Below are 18842 nucleotides of genomic sequence, written 5' to 3'. Positions count from 1 at the left end.
GTGATGCTACCCCATCGGTAGCCCGGAAGAACATTCTCCCAAGGTAACGCCAATTGTATATAGTGGAGTTTGGATTCAAAGCCAGGCATGCTTAACCTCTTTAATGCCTCTCCTCTTAGTTCGTGAACAGCTGCTTCGTGCCCTTCAGCCTCAGGATAATGAACCTCGGGCGGGCCAAGTGCCTGGCACACCACAAGCAAAACTAGCTAGACTCCAATAGCAGCTTGTAGACCAGGCCTGTGAGACGTCACAACAGGCATCCATCCAGCTGGGGGCAAGGGGGCACTTTCTCCCCCTCCCCCAGCCCTCCTCCCTGTAGGGCCCCAGGGGAGCCCTCACCTGCATGTCAGGAGGCTTCCTTGGACACAGAAATGTGTCCTGGTGGACACAGAAATGAGGCCAAAAGAGCCTTGGGCCCGGAGCTACTTGGGAATTAGGAACACTTAATTCCTAACACTTGGCAAGGCTGTCCCCTCACATGAAAAACAGGGGGGAGTCCCATCTGCCCGGCACAGGGAGCAAAGGGACCGGTGAGCAGACCACAGGCCTCCCTATACTTCACCTGAGCTCTGCTGAGGCTCCACTCCAGTGTTTGACATCTCAAAGACTAGAAGTGGGCAAAACAGCCATGTTAGAAACTTCCAGCAGCTTCTCTCTTTCAAGATAGAGGCTTGAATTGCCTCTTTCAGCGCAGGCTGCTTCCTTGCTTTGAGAAAAGTACAATACAGGCCCTTCGGCTGTTGAAGACGAAGCTAGGCAGGCACTTATCCTGGAATGGAAGAGAGTGGCCGGGGAGCCACAGCGCTCTGCTTGACAATGGAGAGTTGTTTGTCCCGTGGCTGAAAGGGCATCTCCGAAGGTGTCTAGAGAGAAGGGAGGAGGAGGTCCCTGGCTCTTTCATCCCTAGGTCCTGAGGAGTTTAGGGCCTGGACCCTGGGTGGGGTGGACTTGGACCACTCCACGTGGGAAAGGCAGGCCTCTGAGACTGGCCACCGGCCTTGAGGTAAGGGAACCCGGGGAGGGGCTCAGTTTGTGGGCCTCAGGAGTAGTTTTTACAAGTTTTCACCACGTGTTCCCTACTTTCGGTCGTTCCCATACTTGTAGTTGAGTCATAACTTAGTTCAGTCCTAGCTTTGGGGCAGAGTAGTGGACGGTGTGTCCCCTCCCAGGAAGGGGAGCAGCGACTGCCTGGGGAAGGCCAGCTGTGGGGCCACCAGAGGTGAGGGCAAAAGAATGTGAGCATTTCTCGGGACTCAACAAGGTACTCGGGGAGGGCAGCCTGGTCAAAGGGGGGTACTTCTGCTGTCATCTGGGAAGCCTTGTGACCTCTGGGTGTTTGGGCAATAGAGGTGGCTATGTCACCCACTGGTCCCGTAGGACACCCTGGAAAGGAAGAACATGGGAACACAACACACCACCGAGCGCTCAAAACAGCTTTATTTGTTGACTTCCAGTGTTTCTCTCTCGGTCTGAGCTCAGCCTAGCTGGCTTGATAGGTCTCTGAGATGCAATGTCACAGGGCTAGCAACACCCTGGCTCCACCGCTCCCCTCCCTGGCCACGGGGCTCCCCAGGCAGGCAGGAGGAGAGGCAGCTCATTTGTGGTGTTGGAGAAGAAGAATGGGCAGCAGGGTCAGAGGCCAAAGAAGCCATTCAAGCAGCAACATGCCCGGAGCACCCATTACACACCAATCCCGGCCACGTGCATGCGTGCATGTTCTCTCTCTCTCTCTCTCTCTCACACACACATACACACACACACTCTCTCTCTCCCTCTCACACCAGTGGCCTCCCCTTCCAAGCTCTCTGCCTGCCCACGCCCATCAGTCAGCCTTCTGGGGCCCCGCCCTGCTCATCCCATCCCATCCCATCCGGGCCTGTTCCGACTGCCCACAGGAAAAGAGCCTCTCTCCCAGATGCCGCAGGGCTTTGATTTGTACACTCTAAGCCCGGCACTAGCAAGAGGTGTCAGGGGAACCGAAGCTTGGTCCACTACCCCTTCATCCACATTCTTGCCACCCCTGCCAGAATCAAATCTGATGACAAGATCTCCCCTTCCCACAGCGAGTGACAAGCTGACCTGGGCTGGAACTACATGTCCCAAGATGCACAGCTCCACAACCACGCACCGCTTCCCCTAGCATGATCTATCAGAAATGAGGCAGGGTGTGTTGCATTCTGGGACCTGTAGTCCCCAAGAGACAGCACCAAACAGCCAAGGAAGAGATCACAGGCTAAGACTACAGATGCCTCCCACCCGGCCCCCACCCACCACCCGGGCCCAGCTCTACGCTCAGCATGGGTGAGGGAGAGGAATGGAGGGTCCCCTCCCAGCGCACAGGGGAGGGCGCTGTCCTGTTGGAACTGTGCAGCGGCTCTGGATCCCGGACATCCAGCTCAGAAAACATCTGAGGAGAGAGCGGGGGCGGGGTGACAGGAGACAGGGTCAGCAGAGAGCCGTGGAGGATGGAGCCGAGCATGCAGACCTGGGCTAGCCCTGTGGCCTCTCCCTGAGCCCTGATGCATGGTGAAATAGGACGGGGTACAGCCCCCTCCTAGGCCTCCCTCCTGGGGCACCCTGGCCTTATCCCACCTCTCCAGGGATAGCCGGCCTCACCTCTGCCTAGTCCCGAGGCCTGGGGCAGGCTGAGGCAGCAAGAGGAAGGGAGGAGGAGTGGGCTCCGGTTCCGAATCTGGATGAGAGGCTCCCGCCCCACCCAGCTAGCCTCCCCAGAAGACCTTATGGCCCTACCGGCCACAGCATCTTCCTGGTCACACTGAGGCTTTCTTGGGGAAGGAAGAAGGGAGTCCTAGCCAGATGGCAGTGAAAGCAAGCGATGCGGCCCGCGGGGAAGTGCAGAGAGAAGAGAGCGAGGGAGGAGCAGCAGCACCAGAAGGGAAGCAACAGAGACGTCAGAGCTCAACGCTGCACCGAAACCAGGGTGGGATGTCTGCAGCTGGACAAGGAGCACGGGAGACTCCCTGGTGTAGCTGCCGACTCCGGCTCAGAGAACCCCAGGCCAAGTCCTCCTTCCTTGATGTCATCAGCAACACAGGTGGCAGAAGACCTGGGCACAACAGGCCCGACCCAAACCACTAATGCCCCTTAGAAACTCCCCATCTAGTAGGAATAAGTGCATCCTGGCTCCTGGGAGGCCCTCCCACTGCCCGGAGGCTCCCCACCCTGGGCTTCACCAGGGACCTATCAGCTGTGGGCTGAGCAGAGCAAATCCCGAGTCCACACTGGAGTGCGAGTGGACATGGGAGGGAAACCTGTTGGGGGAGCACTGAGTTGGAGAAGGGCTCCTGCAACTCAGGCCCTGCCCCTCTGCCCCGACAGTGAGCAGGAGCCCCCGGTCGCCCTGAAATCAGGGTGGTTTGGGCCTGGTGATCAGAGGATGAGGCAGCGAGAGGCCTTCTCCTCTGGGGATGGGCTGGGTTTGGCCGCATCCCCCCTTGCAGCCTCAGGGGTCCCCCCCACGCCGGGATCTTGGTCCTGGGCCTTGGGGAGCCCCTGCCGACGACGCTGCGCCCCCCGCCCACCTGCTGGTTTCTTCCCAGCTGCCTCCATCTCTGACAGGCTGTAGGCCATGGCGAGCTGCAGGTCCTCATCATCCTCGGAGAGATCGCTGTCAGAGGTGCGGGAGGCAGGAGTCTGCCGGACCTGTGTGCCCCCGGGCCTGGAGGTGACACACTGTTGCTGCTCGCGACGGCTCAGCTCCAAGCCCAGCGCCAGGTCATCTGGGACACCTGTAGGAGTCATGGCCACCATGGAGCCCTCTGACCCAGGCCAAGGGAATCAGGCCAGGCTGCCTCATGCAGTGGCAACTCTGACCGCTTATAGCCCCTCCTTTGGAACCGGCACGCGTGCACTCTGGCACCTAGCATGGTGGTCATGTGCGTGGGCAGGTACCCAGCGCCAACACATATGAGCTGTCTCCTTGGGCAAGTCACTCAACCTCCCTAAGCCTCCCTTTCCTCATCTATAAAATGCAAACGGCGAGAGCGCCTACGTTGTCAAATTGTTCCAATGACTAAATAAGACAGCCCAGGAAGCACACTTGGCGTGCAGTGCCCCCAGAGGCGGCAGGCAGTGAAGGGGCGCCATGCTGACCATCCCATAGGGCGTGATGCTGTGGGAAGGGTTCTGCCCCAGGAATCCTGCACCCTGCGGGTCACTCATGGCTTTACCCCTTACTAAGTAGGACAAGGCCTTGGGCCTGGGGCTAACTTGGGAGTTAGGGCCATTTAACCATGCTGAGGTTCAGTCTCCTCACTTGAAAAATAGGGCCAATATCAAAGCCCTGCCTTCCCCTTGCCTGCTTCAATACAGAGCTCATGTTATGCGCACCAGTGCTTTCAAAACAGTCCATGTTCTGCAAACCCCGGGCACCCACTAAGGATGATGGTGATCGGCTGGCCCTCTGAGACTCCTCCGTTCCCTGCCCCTGCCTGGGGATTCCCATCTCTGATTCTGCCAGTAGGGCCTGTGGCCACCATTCCTTCACTGCCCCAAAGGAGTTCCGAGAGGAGCGGTTTGGAGGGGGCCTTGGGGCCTGGGCCTGGGGCTTCCTACCAGGGACTGGGTGGCAGAGCCACTCCTCACCATTGATTGTGACTGACTTCAGCTGTCCGTCTTCTTCCACTTCTACCCGTTCCTGCCCGTTCTCCATGATTCTGTGGGGGATGGCACAGTTCACTCAGCGAGCACGCACGAATCCTGCAGGTGCCTGTCCATGCTCTGGGATGCCGCAGCGAACAGGACAGACTCTGCCCACAAGGAGCTGACCTTCTAGTTGCATGCGGCTCCCCCGCTACCCCTCACCCTCACACCCCTGCACCTGGGATGATCCCAAAGGAGCCCTCACCTGCGTGTCGTGATGCGGTGTCCTTGGACAAAGGTGGTGGACGTAGAAACAGAGCGAAAAGCACCAGCCCCAGGACTGAAGGAGAAAGATGAGGAGGAGAAATCTGGCATGGACACAAGGGAGGAGGCAGAGAGGTTGTCAGAGGGAGGATGGAGCCGGCATGCTGCAGTCAAGACGGGGCCGGGAACCTCTGTGGGGTCTCCCTGCAGAGATGCCCGAAGGCAGGGCTCCCCATACTCAGGAGAGAAGGCTTGGAAAAGGGAACGAGCCGGGACGAGGGGATCCAGGACCCAGAGCTAGCAAAAACGCAAAGGGACAGCACATACCAGAGTGCCCAGGGAAGGAGGAAGAGAAGGTGAAGAAGGGGCCCGAGTGTCGGGAGCCCCGGCTCTGAAGCTCTGAGAAGGGGCCCAGATCATCTGCAACAAGCAAGCAGATTAACAATCATCTGGCAAAGAGAGCTGCCCCCCAAAAATGTGTGAACCCTGCCTTTCAGCCTAGAAATATAACCTAAGCATTTCTGATATTTTTTTTCTTTTTTGATTGTGGACTTGCTTACGAATTAAGTATCTTTTTAATATTAGATATGAAAAAGATCCCTGGTAAATTCTGTCCACAGTAGACAACGGAGGAGGGAAGGGAAAGAGGAAGGGGGGACGGCTAGCCCCTCCGGCACAGGCAGGTAAGCACGGTGTGAAGTCAGGCCCACCCGGCCAGGAGGCCCGACTCCCCCATTTGCTGCGTGGCTCTCAGCTAGTTATCTGGAAGTACCCTTGTGTTCTCATCTGTAAGTGGGGAGAAAATTATCCACCTCACAGGGTTCATAGTCATTACTGCACACATGTTATCTGTCGTGTGTGATGTCACTGTGATTGTCACACGGCGCTCTGAGTCTTGCTTTCGTGGCTGCTACTGTGCAGGCCTGACAATATACCATTGTGGCCCTCATTTCATAAGGCGAGTCTCGGGGGGCTCAGGCCTGTGTCCGGTTCTGTCCCTGCTGTCCCTGGACCCACCCCCACAAAATCTTCCATCCGTGGAATTCTGCTGCCCTCTCAGCCTCCTTCCTCAGGGGCTCCCGGCTGATGGAGGAGGCCTGGAACCGGAGTCGAGCCAATCAGAGGCCTCCTGAGCCCACTCACCAAAGAGCTCCGCAAAAGGGTCTCCACTCCCGAAGAACTCCCGGAAGACCTCCTCGGGGCTGCGGAAGGTGAAGGTGAAGCCAGGCCCACCGCCACCAGGTTCCGCCCGGGATGGGCCAGTTCCTGGAGGAGGGGCAGGATGAGGAGGGGCCTTAGGGCATGCATCTTGCCCTGAGCCAGGGGACCCCACTGAAGGCATGGCCAGGAGCCTCAAGAGAACATCCGCTGCACTAAAAATCTGCCCTCCCCCTCTCCTCAGTGACCCACTTCCATCCCTGGGCCCTGCCGCTCCACCTACCTGCCCCAGTCAGCCCTTCCCGGCCATAACGGTCGTAGATCTCCCGCTTATGCTCTGGAAAAAGAGACCCGATCATTTCTCCCTCCCTCTGGGATGACGGCCTCCCCTTCCAGGTTAGGACCCTCAGAGGATCGCCCAGTGACTGAGGCTAGGGGGACAGCAGGGTGCAAGGGAGACATGGGCTATAGGTTTCAGCAGTGCCAGCTCTTCTCAGTGTGGCTCCCTCTAATCTGTAGAATGGGCACAACAGCACCAACCTCATAGGCTCATTGCAAGGATTAAATAAGACAATCCACATAAACTGCTTGGCACAGTGCCTGATAACATAGTAAGTGTTCAACAAATATCAGCTAATTATTACTATGCTATTAATCAGGGCTTAGCCTCAATGTTGCCTCCTCAGAGAAGCCTTCTGTGACAACTGTAACAAAAAGGGTAACCGTCATTCCCTATCAACATCACCCAGCTACTTCCCTGCAGAATACTCTTGTCCATTTCCTTGGTTAATGTCCGGCTTCCTGGGCCAAATGTAATAAACCCATGATGACCAGGACAGTGTCTGCTTGTCCTCCGTTGTTCCCAGCAAGGGCCCAGCACCATAAACACTCAATGAATATTTTCTGAATGAATAAATAAATAAATGACAGACCTGGAGGGGCGCCTAGTGGCTCAGTCGGTTAAGCATCCGACTCTTGATTTCAGCTCGGGTCGTGATCTCAGGGTCATGAGACCGAGCCCAGCATAGGGCTCCATGCTCAGTGCGGAATCTGCTTGAAATTCTTCCCCCTCCTTCTCCCTCCCCCTCTGCTCCTCCCCGTGCTCGCACTCTTTCTTTCCCTCTAAAATAAGTAAATAAATAAAATCTTAAAAAAAACCGCAACAGACCTGGATTCGTATTCCAGCTGTGTGTGACCTTGAACAACTTACTTCACCTCTCTCAGCCTCAGTTTCCTTGCCTATAAAGTGGGGATGATAAACCCTGCTTCACAGGATGGCTGTGAGGACTCTTGGGGATTACACCCACCAATGCTTGGCACAGAGAAGCCTCGGCACACGTAGGTTACCTGCCCTGCTTCCATCCCCTTGTCAAGACCCATGCTGCAACTACCATCCCAGATCCCGGGGAGCAGACACTCAGCACAGGGGATTAGGGAAAGAATAAAAGGGTGCTTTGCACATAGTAGGTGCTCACTTGAAGCAAAAAAAAAAAAAAAAAAAGTCGCAGAGTCCCCTGTTGGGGGGGGGCACTTAAATGCCAGGTTGGAAAGAGGCACGGAGGATACAGGGGTGGCAACATGGCTTTGGGAAGGAGTAGGCCGGGGCATGAAATGGAGGCAATAGGTGCTGCCCTGCCCCACCCCCCGGCCCTTACTGTCTGACAGCACTTCATATGCCTCCGCCACCTCCTTGAACTTCCTCTCAGCAAATTCTTTGTTATCCGGGTTCTTGTCTGGGTGCCACTGAAGGGCCTTCCGCCGATACCTGCAGGAAGTGGGTCCAGTGGGTTGGGTCAGAGGACAAAAGCAAGCACCTCTCACCATGAAACAGAACGACCCACTTGCCCGTTAGCCTGCCACTGTCCTTTCTCCACTCAGATCCCCGTCCACCCCAGCTGCCAGGGCTACTTCTGCTGCCATGTTTTAATGGGGTCCCTATCTCTCCCCTCAGAGGCCAGTGCTAGGACTACTTGCAGCAGCAGATGATAATGTAAGCAGGAGAAAGCCCCAGCCCTAACCCCTCCCTGGAGCTGCAAAAGTTGGAAATACGTGTGGCCATGGGGTGTACAGGGCACTGGCCGCTCCTGGTCACAGGGCCTGACATTTTTGCAGGGATCCTGAGAAAGCCCACACCTAGGGGCTGAGGCTTGAGGCAGGAGTGAAGGGGGAGGTGGGGGGGGATCCACTGCAGAAGGACGCACAGTGCACCTCCCAGCAGAACTTCACGCTAAGGACTTTCTCCGACTCTTCCTGGGGTCTTCTTCCTTCCTATAGAGGGAGCCCCCCAATCCTTTCTAAGGACCTAGTTCCAGCGGCAAGGCCTCTGAAGGACCCTTATGGTGGTGTGGGGGAGGGGTTGGGGGGGGGCGAGAGGCTTTCTGATGCGCAGCGGAGGCACTTACGCCTTCTTGATGTCATCAGCAGACGCACTTCGCGGCACGTCTAGGATGTCGTAGTAGGATGCCATGGCAACTCGTCAGGAGTCAGATGGGCCTCGATGGGGCTGCAGGAGAGGAGGAGGAGTCAGGCCGGAAGAACCCAGCGTCCCTCCCTGGGCCTGGAGACCCCCGGGGGAGCCGGAGGCGCTCCCAGGGGGAAGCGGCGCCCACTAGGTTCTGCTTGGGGCCGGTGACGAGGCTCCCTCCGGCAGCCTTATCGGTCCCCCGCAGGCCGGTGCCGAGGGCTATCTCGGCGCCCAGGCCCGGGGAGCCCTATCGCAGCCCCGTGAGTCCAGCAGCCCGGCCCGGGGCCTCCCAGCCTGACCGGGGCCCCCCGCCCGCACCTCCTCCGTCGAGAGTCCCTGGCCTCCTGCAGCGCCCCGCCCCTGCCCCCCGCCGGAACCGTCTGGCACCGGCCGCCCCGACTCGCGGCTGCTGCGTAGGACGCGCCTGTCCCAGCTGTGCGCGCAAGCATGCGTCAGCGGCAAGGAAACTACTAGAGACCCAGAGGAGGCCGGCTCGGCCTGTCACCCAGGGGGCGGGGGTTGGGGGAGTGCTGCAGGGGCTGCCGGGAGATGGGGGCGGAGCCGGCTATTTTGGGCTTGCACCCGGGCGACGTCATCCCCAAACGCGACCTGGGAGACCGCGGCCGGTTCCATTCCGGCGTGACGCACTCGCGGGCCAACGAGCCGCCCGGCCCTGGTCCTTCTGTCCTTTCCTATAAACGGGCTCGATGATCGATGGCTACTCACTCTGGGAGAAATCACCCATCTCAAGGACTCAGACTTCCCCCCCTCTGGGCCTAAATCCACCCCCTTCAGATTTCTGCTCCCACCCCAGGTCCTGAAAAGAGGCTGCCCCAACTTCCCTGAGTAGGTCAGGCCTGCCTGTCAGTGTCTCCTGACACCATCACACTCGTCTGAGTTACAAATCAGCCCTTGCTTGTTTGATTCTTTGACGGACCTTCACCTCCCCCATTAGAATGTAAATTCCACCTGACAGAGATTGTGTCTTTTTCTTGCCCTAGAGTATTTAAGGCAGTTGTGGGGTTCAAAAATAGCCTTTGGATGATTAAATAATGAACAGATTGGAACCTCTTGTTGACAGTTTTGACACATTTGGGGAAGGTGGGGTTAAAGGGTAAAAGGAAAACAAAAAAAAAAAAAGGAAAAGGAAATTCTCCAGATTCAAGGTTTTTTGGCTTTTTGGTTTTCTGGGATCCACCCCCCTCCCAGAGTGATCCCAAATAGACCTTGTCCACCTCAAAATGATTCCTGGGTTCAGGCCTCATGGGAGAGTTAGAGAACTTTCCAGAATTGGCTCCTGCTTGATATCGTCCAGGCTAATCCATAACTATTAATTGAACATCTACATAGTAGATGCAGCCAGGATGTAAAATGAAGAATATGACCCAGTCCCTGACTTCACAGAGCTCCAATTTGATAAGATACCAGCCCAACAATATAGCCCACTGGGAAATCCCAAGGTTTTAAAAACAGACAGACCTGGGTTTGCAACCTGGCACTATCGTGTGACTTGGCAAAACCTCTGAGGACTCAGTTTTTCCTACCTAAATACAGGTAACACCTTGGGCTGTTTATAAGTCAAATGAAGTGTGGTACATAGTACATCTGGGTCTTAGTACATACCTCTCTGGCATCATGATTGGCCCAAGCAGTCATGCTTATGTGAGTCCGGAAGAGTGTTTTCGGCTGGGTGACCCAGCAATCCTTCACCAAAGAGAAGGGCTTGAGCTAGACATGAGGGAAGAAGGTGGTGTGCATTTGTCCACTTTCCCTGGCTGCCCACAGTCTCAACCTTCTGACTACCTTTGGGGAATTCCCAATGTGTAGGCCTTGATGGGAGATAGGCCACCCCCTGTCACAAAGCCCTGACACGTGCTGTCCCAGACTTCTCGGCTCTAGGGGTACATAGCCATTAGCTCTGCCAATTGAAACCTCCAGCTGGGACTTTGAATGTGGAGCAAGTCAGAGAGAAGCAAGAGCCGTTGAGAATTCATTTCTGCGGTGATTGTGACAGCGGAGTCAGCAGCGGCCTCTAGTGTCTGAAGGAGGAAATGTCGGTCTCGGTGCCTGGGTGGGAAGACGCCTCATTGCAGCGCCTCCCCCCGCCCCCCCCCCCCCCCCCCGCTCTGTAGGGAACCCGGGTCTTTTAGGCAGGCTGTCCTGTGCCCTGACCTTGACCAGGGTGCTGGATGCTCAGCTTCCCTTGGTGCCTACCTGTTTGTGGAGTCTCATGTGGCAACCCTCATATTAATTCTGTACGCTACCGAGTGTCTCTCCAGTGTGTGTGTGTGTGTGTGTGTGTGTGTGTGTGTGTATGCGGGAAGGGGGGGGGGTGTCTTTTTTCTTTGTTTTAACTTGCCAGAACTAACTTCTGCTGTTTACAATGAGAATCCTGACTGGCCTTAGTATAAGAGGAAGGAATAGGTTGGGTCACTCCAAAATCTTCCAAATCTCTTTCTTCTTACTTCTCTTATCTCAACAGACATTTGTCAGGCACCTACTGTGTATGTGATATTATATTAAGAATTGGGAATACAAAGGGGTTTAAGTTCCAGTCCTTGTACTCAAGGTGATAAAAATCTAGTTGGGACATTGACAAATGACAGCTGAGGGAAATTATATCGAACACATGTGGCAAACAAAGTGTTAATTTCCTTTGTTCACAAGAAAGGACCAACAATGCAGTTTTTTAAATGGGCAAAAGGCAGACAAGACAGTTTATAGAAGAGAAAATGCTGATTTTTAAACATATGAAAAGATGCTCGATCTTATTCACAACAAGAGAATTATAAAGGAAAGCTGCAATAAAATACTTTGTTTCACTTATCGGATGATTGACAAAGATCAAAAAGTTTTATACATTGTGTGGGCCAGGCTGTGGGCACAGGCATGCTATAGCACATTGGCAGTTGGAGAGCAGTAGGGTGCATATCAAAGTTAAAGGTGCGTAACCTTTGACTCAGCAATTCTGATTCTAAGAGGTTTTGGTTGTACACATGGGCAAAGAAGTATGTACAAGGGTTCCAGAATTTGTTTCCAAAGCAAAGAATTGGAAACAACCTAAATACTAACAGCAGACTGGTAAAATAAGCAAGGGTACACTATCCAATGGAATAGTACATTGTTACCAAAAAGAATGAGGCATATCTTTATGTACTGATAAGGACCATCTTCCGGATTTTTTGTTAAATGAAAAAACGAGGGTAAAACAAAGTGTATCTAAGTGTGTGTACAGTCATCCCCCTTATCCACAGTTTCAGTTACCTGTGGTCAACCAGTCTGGAAGCAGATAATTCTCCTTCTGATGTATCATCAGAAAGTCACAAGTAACCAACCACTACATCGGAATACCTACGTCATTCACCTCACTTTATCTCATCATGTAGGTATTTTAGCATCTCACATCATCACAAGAAGGAGGGGAGTACAACACAAGATTTTTTTTTTAAAGATTGTATTTATTTACTTAAGAGAGAGAATGAGAGAGAGAGAGCACATGAGAGGGGGGACGGTCAGAGGGAGAAACAGACTCCCTGCTGAGCAGGGAGCCCGATGCAGGACTTGATCCCGGGACTCCAGGATCATGACCTGAGCTGAAGGCAGTCGCTTAACCAACTGAGCCACCCAGGTGCCCACAACACGAGATATTTTGAGAGGGACCACTTTTGCATAACTTTTTTTTACAGTATATTATTAGACTCGTGTTATTTTATTGTTATTGTTAGTTTCTTATTGTGCCTAATTTACAAAGTAAATTTATCATAGGGTTGCATGTATAGCAAAAGACATAGTATATACAGAGTCTAGTACTATCCATGGTTTCAGGCATCCATGGGGGCCTTGGACATATCCCCCATGGATCAAGGGGGACTACTGTATACACATTAATATATATGTAGATGTTTCTGGAAAGCAACGAGAACAAATAAGTTAAGTGGAGGCTGTCAGGAGCGGAACAAAAGAAGGGGACTTCTTTTCACTTACAGACTTATTTTTGCTGTTTGGAAATCTTTTTTGTACCTTTTCAATTTGGAAGCATGTTCACAAAATAACTGTTCGACTATATACAGAATTTTTAAAAATCTAGTTGGAGAAATAAGATATTGGCAAGAACCTGAGTGCCACCATACAAGGCAGTCCATGCCAAGTGCTGAATGAGTGATAGAGACAGACAGGAGGTGCTGGGAGAATCTCGAGAAGGGAGCTTCCCAGGGCTGGATGGTTCTGGGTGACTGTGACCTAAGCTGGAAGGAATGGCAACACTGAGACAAGCAGGGGGAGGTGGCGTTCCAGAAGGAGGGAATGGTGAGAACACAGTTTTGGAGTCAGGCATGTTCCTGACACACCAGAGATGAAGGAATAAATGTGTTGGGTGGAATCCAAGTTGGGAATCTGTCTCTTGTGTCTGCCTGCAGGAGGTAATTGTAGTCCTGGCTTTAGAAGCATCGGGGATGAAAGCATTCCCTGCACTGAGGGAGTCCCTGGGAGGCAGAACGGGTGGCGCTCCTGGCTGCCCCATGGAGGGCTGGGTTGCCACCTCCCCACACCCACACTTAGCGCAACTGAGGCCTGCCAGTGCCTGCCAGCAGAGTTACTAGCTGGGAAGGCCTTGCAGTTTTTGAGAGGAGATGGCCACACAGCTGCCCAGGGCAGGGGGGCGGGGCGTGCTGGTGCAGCAGACAGGAGGGGCTCCTGGCCCCCTCTCTGGATGCCCAGACATCCTGACAGGTGAAGACCTCACATCCTTCTGGCCTCTCCCAAGCCCTTACCTCACCTCCTATGAGATGTTGGGACTGGGGGCCCTTTCCAGAGGGCACTGATAGCCCCCAAACCTGGCCTCAAAGATGCTTCTGCCCTCATTCAGTCCCAGAAGCGGTGTGTCTGCCCCCCCATGCTCCCCCCCCCACGTGCCCTCCACCACAACGCCTGGGCAAGGGAGTGTCAAGCGTCACTCCCTCCTTGCCTTTGAGGTGCCTGAGTCACTGTCTGGGCATTAGAGACCTGGCAGGTTCAGAGAGGTGGTGTCTGGGAAAGGTGCCTGGAACCGCTGTGGCAGGCGTGGGAAGGGCATCTGAGGGAGGGGAGGACAGCAGCAGAAGCTTCTGTCCAGGCTGACCTGGATTGGAATCCCAATTCCTCCATTTATAACTGAGTAAACTGGGGCAAGTGCCATAACTTCTCTGAGCCTCAGTCTCCACATCTGTAAAATAGGCATTCATTTAGCAAGTCTATTCAACAAATATTCAACACACATGTTGCCTAATATGTTCAGCCAGCGACATTCTAGGTGTGGAGAATAGAACAAGCCTTGTTCCCATGAAGCTTCCAGTCCAGTGGGTCTAACTGTATTTACCTCAGGATTTAACAAAGTAATATGGGCACAGGGCCTAGTACATAGCAGGTACTCAATAAATGATGATGTTTCTTGGGATTTGAAGGGCTCCCAAAATGACCCCTCTTCTCTTCCCAAGTTTGAAACCAGCTGAGAGAGAGAAAGACACAGGAGTCAGATAGAGATTTGAAAGTCAGCCCTTTTAGTGGGTTGAAGAAGTGGATTTGAGGGCATAGCTGAGCTCCTCAGCCAAAACGGGCTTCTAAATACTCTCACTGAATTAAATTACTCTCACCACTGCCATCACACACACATGTACACAAAACTGCAGGCCTTTCTCTTCCCAGGACAGAGCTGCCCCTGTAAGCTTCAGTCCTCAAAAAGGAGTTGAGAATACTTGCTGTCCCTGGGCACAGAATTACAAAATGGAAGGAGCAAACTACTGTGCTGGGTGTGCCCATTTTCTTCCCTAACCCCCCACCCCCACCATCCTGCTGCTTTCACTCCATCCTCTGCTTACTACAGAGCAATAATCAGGACAAGACAGGGACAGGTGATGGGGGCTAGGAGTCACTCCTTTTCCAGTCTGACCCACCACAGGCCTTGAATGCTAGCTAGACCTGGTGTGGGTATGTGTTTGCTCTGAGATCCATTCCCCCACCTTCTTGGCCCTGCTCTGGATATCTCACTTGCTGCACCCCCTTGTTCCCAGCCCCCCTCGCCACCTAGCTCCTGTCTAGGTTCCGACAGTGGGAGCCACTAGCCGGAGATTGAGGGTGGGAGGAAGGAGAAGCCAGGGTTTTCCTCCCCCTCTCTCTAAATCAGGGGCCACCTCAGGCAGGGGCTCTGGATCCTGCCGAATATCCCTCCCTCCTTGGCTCATCCTGCCACGTCTGGGCAGCTCTGCTGTGGTTCCAGCTCCCACCTGGCGTCCCAGCTCCAAGGATCTGGCATCACCATCTCATCCCTTGGCTCCTCCAGCCCTTTGGGTTGCTAGCAGCTTCCTGGTGTTCCTGACCTTTCGGTTGCCTTCCCAGCCTCCAATCCTGGGAAAGGGAAGCTGCAGGAAGGACAGAGCTGAGGGCAACGCTGAGCATTAAATCTCTTGGGGGCGGGAGGATGGGGGGGATTGTCCTAGTTTCAATCCCTCCAATGGTAAAGTCATCCCTCCAGCCCAGCAGAGGCTACAGAAAATCCATATATAAGGATTTTAGGGCCAGCCATCTGGTTGGAAGTGGGGGCTTGGAAACTGTGCTTGCATAGCCTGAGGCATGGTATTGAAATGAGGGTCAATTGTCGTTATCAAAAAGTGGTGTGTTTTAGGGGAGATTTCTGGGAGGTCAGCCATTTCCCCACTGTTGCCACTGTGCCTTAGACGCCAGCTTCTGGACCCTCTACCCAAACCTCCTGCCTGGAAAAGACAAAGCTCCGATCTGTAGGGTGGGGGTAATGAGTGCCGGCTCCGGCAGACTACTTACTCGAAGGCACCCTTGTGACCCTCCTGTGTGAGAACCAGGCTCCCGTGGCAGCCCTGTGTGGCCGGGACCGACTTCACTCAGCTCCTGCCCCGGGATTTCCCTGTTGACGCTGCAGCCTACGTGGGTGCCACCCAGATGGGCAGGGGAGTTCCTGTGTCATGGGGTGAAGGCTTAAGCAGTGGAGGAACGGAGCCAGGGGATACATTTGCCCACCCTCACCTCCTCTCCTGCTCCCTCACCCAAGGGCTGATTCTGAGATGCCATTTATTCGGCTGCAGCTTCTCTGGGGTGAATTCTGCCTCCTTCTCTGATGTACTCTCTCAGATCCCCATTCAGCTTCCTGGAATCGCACGCTTTAATAAAATCTGGAACCAGATCTGGTTTCTGGGGCACCCAGGCTAAGATTCCAGCCTTCTTATCTCTCTTGAAGGAGAAACTCCTGCTCTGCAAATTTTCCCCAGACAAAAAGACACTTGCAAGATGGTAAGGCTATAGCACTTTATTTAGGATAGACACAGAGGATTACCCTAGTATTCATCCCCCTCCTCTTTTTTTAATTTATTTTTCATCTTCCTCCTCTTCTCCCTCCCCCTCCACACTATCCATGCCCACCTCCTCGTAATCCTTCTCCAGGGCCGCCATATCCTCCCGGGCCTCCGAGAACTCCCCCTCCTCCATGCCCTCGCCCACGTACCAGTGCACAAAGGCCCTCTTGGCATACATCAGGTCGAACTTGTGGTCCAGGCGGGCCCAGGCCTCGGCGATGGCGGTCGTGTTGCTCAGCATGCACACGGCGCGCTGCACCTTGGCCAGGTCGCCCCCGGGCACCACGGTGGGGGGCTGGTAGTTGATCCCAACCTTGAAGCCCGTGGGGCACCAGTCCACAAACTGAATACTGCGCTTGGTCTTGATGGCGGCGATGGCGGCGTTGACGTCCTTGGGCACCACGTCGCCCCGGTACAGCAGGCAGCAGGCCATGTACTTGCCGTGACGGGGGTCACACTTCACCATCTGGTTGGCGGGCTCGAAGCAGGCGTTGGTGATCTCGGCCACCGACAGCTGCTCGTGGTAGGCCTTCTCCGCAGAGATGACGGGCGCGTAGGTGGCCAGGGGGAAGTGGATGCGAGGGTAGGGCACCAGGTTGGTCTGGAACTCCGTCAGGTCCACGTTGAGGGCCCTGTCGAAGCGCAGGGAGGCCGTGATGGAGGACACGATCTGGCTGATGAGCCGGTTGAGGTTGGTGTAGGTGGGGCGCTCGATGTCCAGGTTGCGGCGGCAGATGTCATAGATGGCCTCGTTGTCTACCATGAAGGCACAGTCCGAGTGCTCCAGGGTGGTGTGGGTGGTCAGGATGGAGTTGTAGGGCTCCACCACGGCCGTGGACACCTGGGGGGCGGGGTAGATGGAGAACTCCAGCTTGGATTTCTTGCCGTAGTCAACGGAGAGCCGCTCCATCAGGAGTGAGGTGAAGCCCGAGCCGGTGCCCCCTCCGGAGCTGTGGAACACCAGGAAGCCCTGGAGTCTCGTGCACTGGTCGGCCTAGAAAGTGCAAGGTGAAGGGAAATGTGGGATATGAAGCACAGCTGAGGAAAAGGAAAAAACCAGCTGTTTCAAATTCCCCAAAACTTTCATTAAATCCTTGGAAGACTTTTCCAAGAGCACAAAGCAGGCCCATTCTCTCTCCTCCTGTTTTCCTCCTCTCTAAACCCTCCTGAGGTCCCTAACACACAGCTCTCTAGAATCTCACGACATAGTCATTTTTGTCCTCAAAACATCATAACCCACCCAGCTCCATACCTGCTTACCCCTGACTTAATTTCACGTGTTTCATGTTCCCTACTGAGGCCAACAATCCAGGAACCTGATCCCCATCCTTGGTAGAGACCAAATTTGATCATAGAGCCTTGGGTCAGGACTATCTGGATCCCTGTTTTTCACAGGGTCTTCTGCCCACATCCCTGCAACACAAGGTGATATTCTGGGAATCCCTATGGACCTCCACAGCTTGGCCAGACAGCCCATGGTCATGTTTGCCCTGGTGGCCACTCTGCCCAGCCTTGGGCCAGTTGCTATAGGAGGTAAAGAGGACACCCAACTCCAGGCCAGAGTGCTCACTCTGCCTCCCTTGATCAGTATGCAGGGCCCCTCCTCACTGGTCCTGACCCTGCATCTTTAAAACTCATCCACAAATAAAATAAAGTAAAATAAAACTCGTCCAGGAGGCTCTCTTCCTGTCTGGCGTCCAGACTTCTTCGCTGAAGGAATCCAGATTCCCCCTTCCCCAGCCCTCAGCCACCACCACTCACCAGCTTCTGAATTCAGTCCAGTACCAGGTTGATGAGCTCCTTTCCAATGATGTAGTGACCCTGGGCATAGTTATTGGCAGAGTCTTCCTTGCCAGTGATGAACTGCTCTGGATGGAAGAGCTGCTGGTACGTGCCCGTCTGAACCTCATCTGCAATGGGCAGAGTTTTAGGCACCCCCCCTTCCCCTAGCAGCCTGGCTTCTCAAGTTACCCAGAAGGGGCGGGGCCACTGGGCCCCTAGTTCTACCCTAGAGGAGCCCCATTCGTGCTGGTGTTATGGCCCTTGACTTTTAGTATTCTTCAATAAAAAGGAAAGGGATATAGAGCTACCCTGAAACTCTGGAGCTGAGTGGCAGCAGATCTGTGGTTTAATTGGCTACTACTCCTGGCAACTACAAATTCTAGTGCCCCAGGTATGGGGAAGGACTGGCTGTGGTGCCCAGGACAAGGTGACATATGTGACAGAGGCTGATCATCACTCACCAATCACAGTGGGCTCCAGGTCCACAAACATGGCCTGGGGCACATGCTTCCCAGCCCCAGTTTCACTAAAGAAGGTGTTGAAGGAGTCGTCCCCTCTACCAACGGTCTTGTCACTAGGCATCTGTCCATCTGGTTGGACCCCATGTTCCAAGCAGTAGAGCTCCGAGCAGGCATTGCCAGTTTGCACATTGGCCTGCCCCACATGCACTGAGAAGCACTCATGCTGAGCAGGCAAAGTGCAGAGAACACCCTTAGCAAAGAGAAGCCTGTCATGCCTGGACACGGTTCCTGCCTGCAATCCTTTCTTGAGTGGTTCTCTGGCTGAGAGCAAAGGTTCCTGCCCTCCTTGCCCCACCTCCTGTGTCTAAGGAATTACTTGTGGCCTTGAGGATCCACAGGCAGTGGCTCCGGGGCTGGGCCAAAACCCTCAGAGGAAGCAGATGTGGGCAGTTTTAAGATTATAGAGTCTTAGTCTCAGTGACTAAGCATCTTAAGGAGTGTTGAGGGGATCAGATGAGTCTGGCAAAACATGATAGTCAACCCACCCGTGTTCAGAAAGAAATGAAGGGCCATGGGTGAGAGAAGTAAGATCCAAGTGAGGTTTCAGGGATCCGAGACAAGGGAGGAGTTTTGAAAGCAGGAATAACTCTAGACTCGTGTTACAGCTAGAAATGCCAGTGAGGAAGGGAAGAGTGGGCCTGGAATGGTAGGGGGTATGCTGTTCTTTCCTCTCTTGGGTGTGCATAATTCTGGAGT

General features: G+C 54.2%; 1 protein-coding gene and 1 pseudogene across 3 annotated transcripts; both read right to left on the bottom strand.

The window, feature by feature from the left end:
• Positions 1 to 1419: 1419 nt before the first annotated feature.
• On the bottom strand, positions 1420 to 8986 carry DNAJB2 (DnaJ heat shock protein family (Hsp40) member B2). 3 transcript variants are annotated; one of them, XR_003519213.2, is made up of 10 exons: positions 8807 to 8986; positions 8427 to 8527; positions 7680 to 7789; positions 6308 to 6361; positions 6010 to 6132; positions 5194 to 5286; positions 4868 to 4970; positions 4606 to 4676; positions 2617 to 3749; positions 1420 to 2407 (listed from the first exon to the last, which is right to left on the bottom strand). XR_003519213.2 is itself a non-coding variant. In XM_027590199.2 (10 exons), exons 2-10 carry the CDS (start codon positions 8489 to 8491, stop codon positions 2397 to 2399), a joined length of 837 nt encoding a protein of 278 aa, XP_027446000.1. In that variant the 5' UTR covers positions 8492 to 8527; positions 8807 to 8976; the 3' UTR covers positions 1420 to 2396. The 3 variants fall into 3 exon arrangements, 2 of the variants coding, with proteins under 2 accessions (XP_027446000.1, XP_027446001.1); XM_027590199.2 differs by having other exon boundaries at positions 3543 to 3749; positions 8807 to 8976; XM_027590200.2 differs by lacking the exon at positions 5194 to 5286 and having other exon boundaries at positions 3543 to 3749; positions 8807 to 8978.
• Positions 8987 to 15856: 6870 nt separating this feature from the next.
• Positions 15857 to 18222, bottom strand: LOC113920875 (annotated as a pseudogene).
• Positions 18223 to 18842: the final 620 nt, after the last annotated feature.

The sequence above is a fragment of the Zalophus californianus genome, chromosome 3 (genome assembly GCF_009762305.2).
Source record: "Zalophus californianus isolate mZalCal1 chromosome 3, mZalCal1.pri.v2, whole genome shotgun sequence".
In the NCBI taxonomy this organism is placed as follows: Eukaryota; Metazoa; Chordata; class Mammalia; order Carnivora; family Otariidae; genus Zalophus; species Zalophus californianus.
The sequence above is the reverse complement of the archived record's forward strand: the minus strand, read 5'-3'. Positions and strand labels throughout refer to the sequence as shown.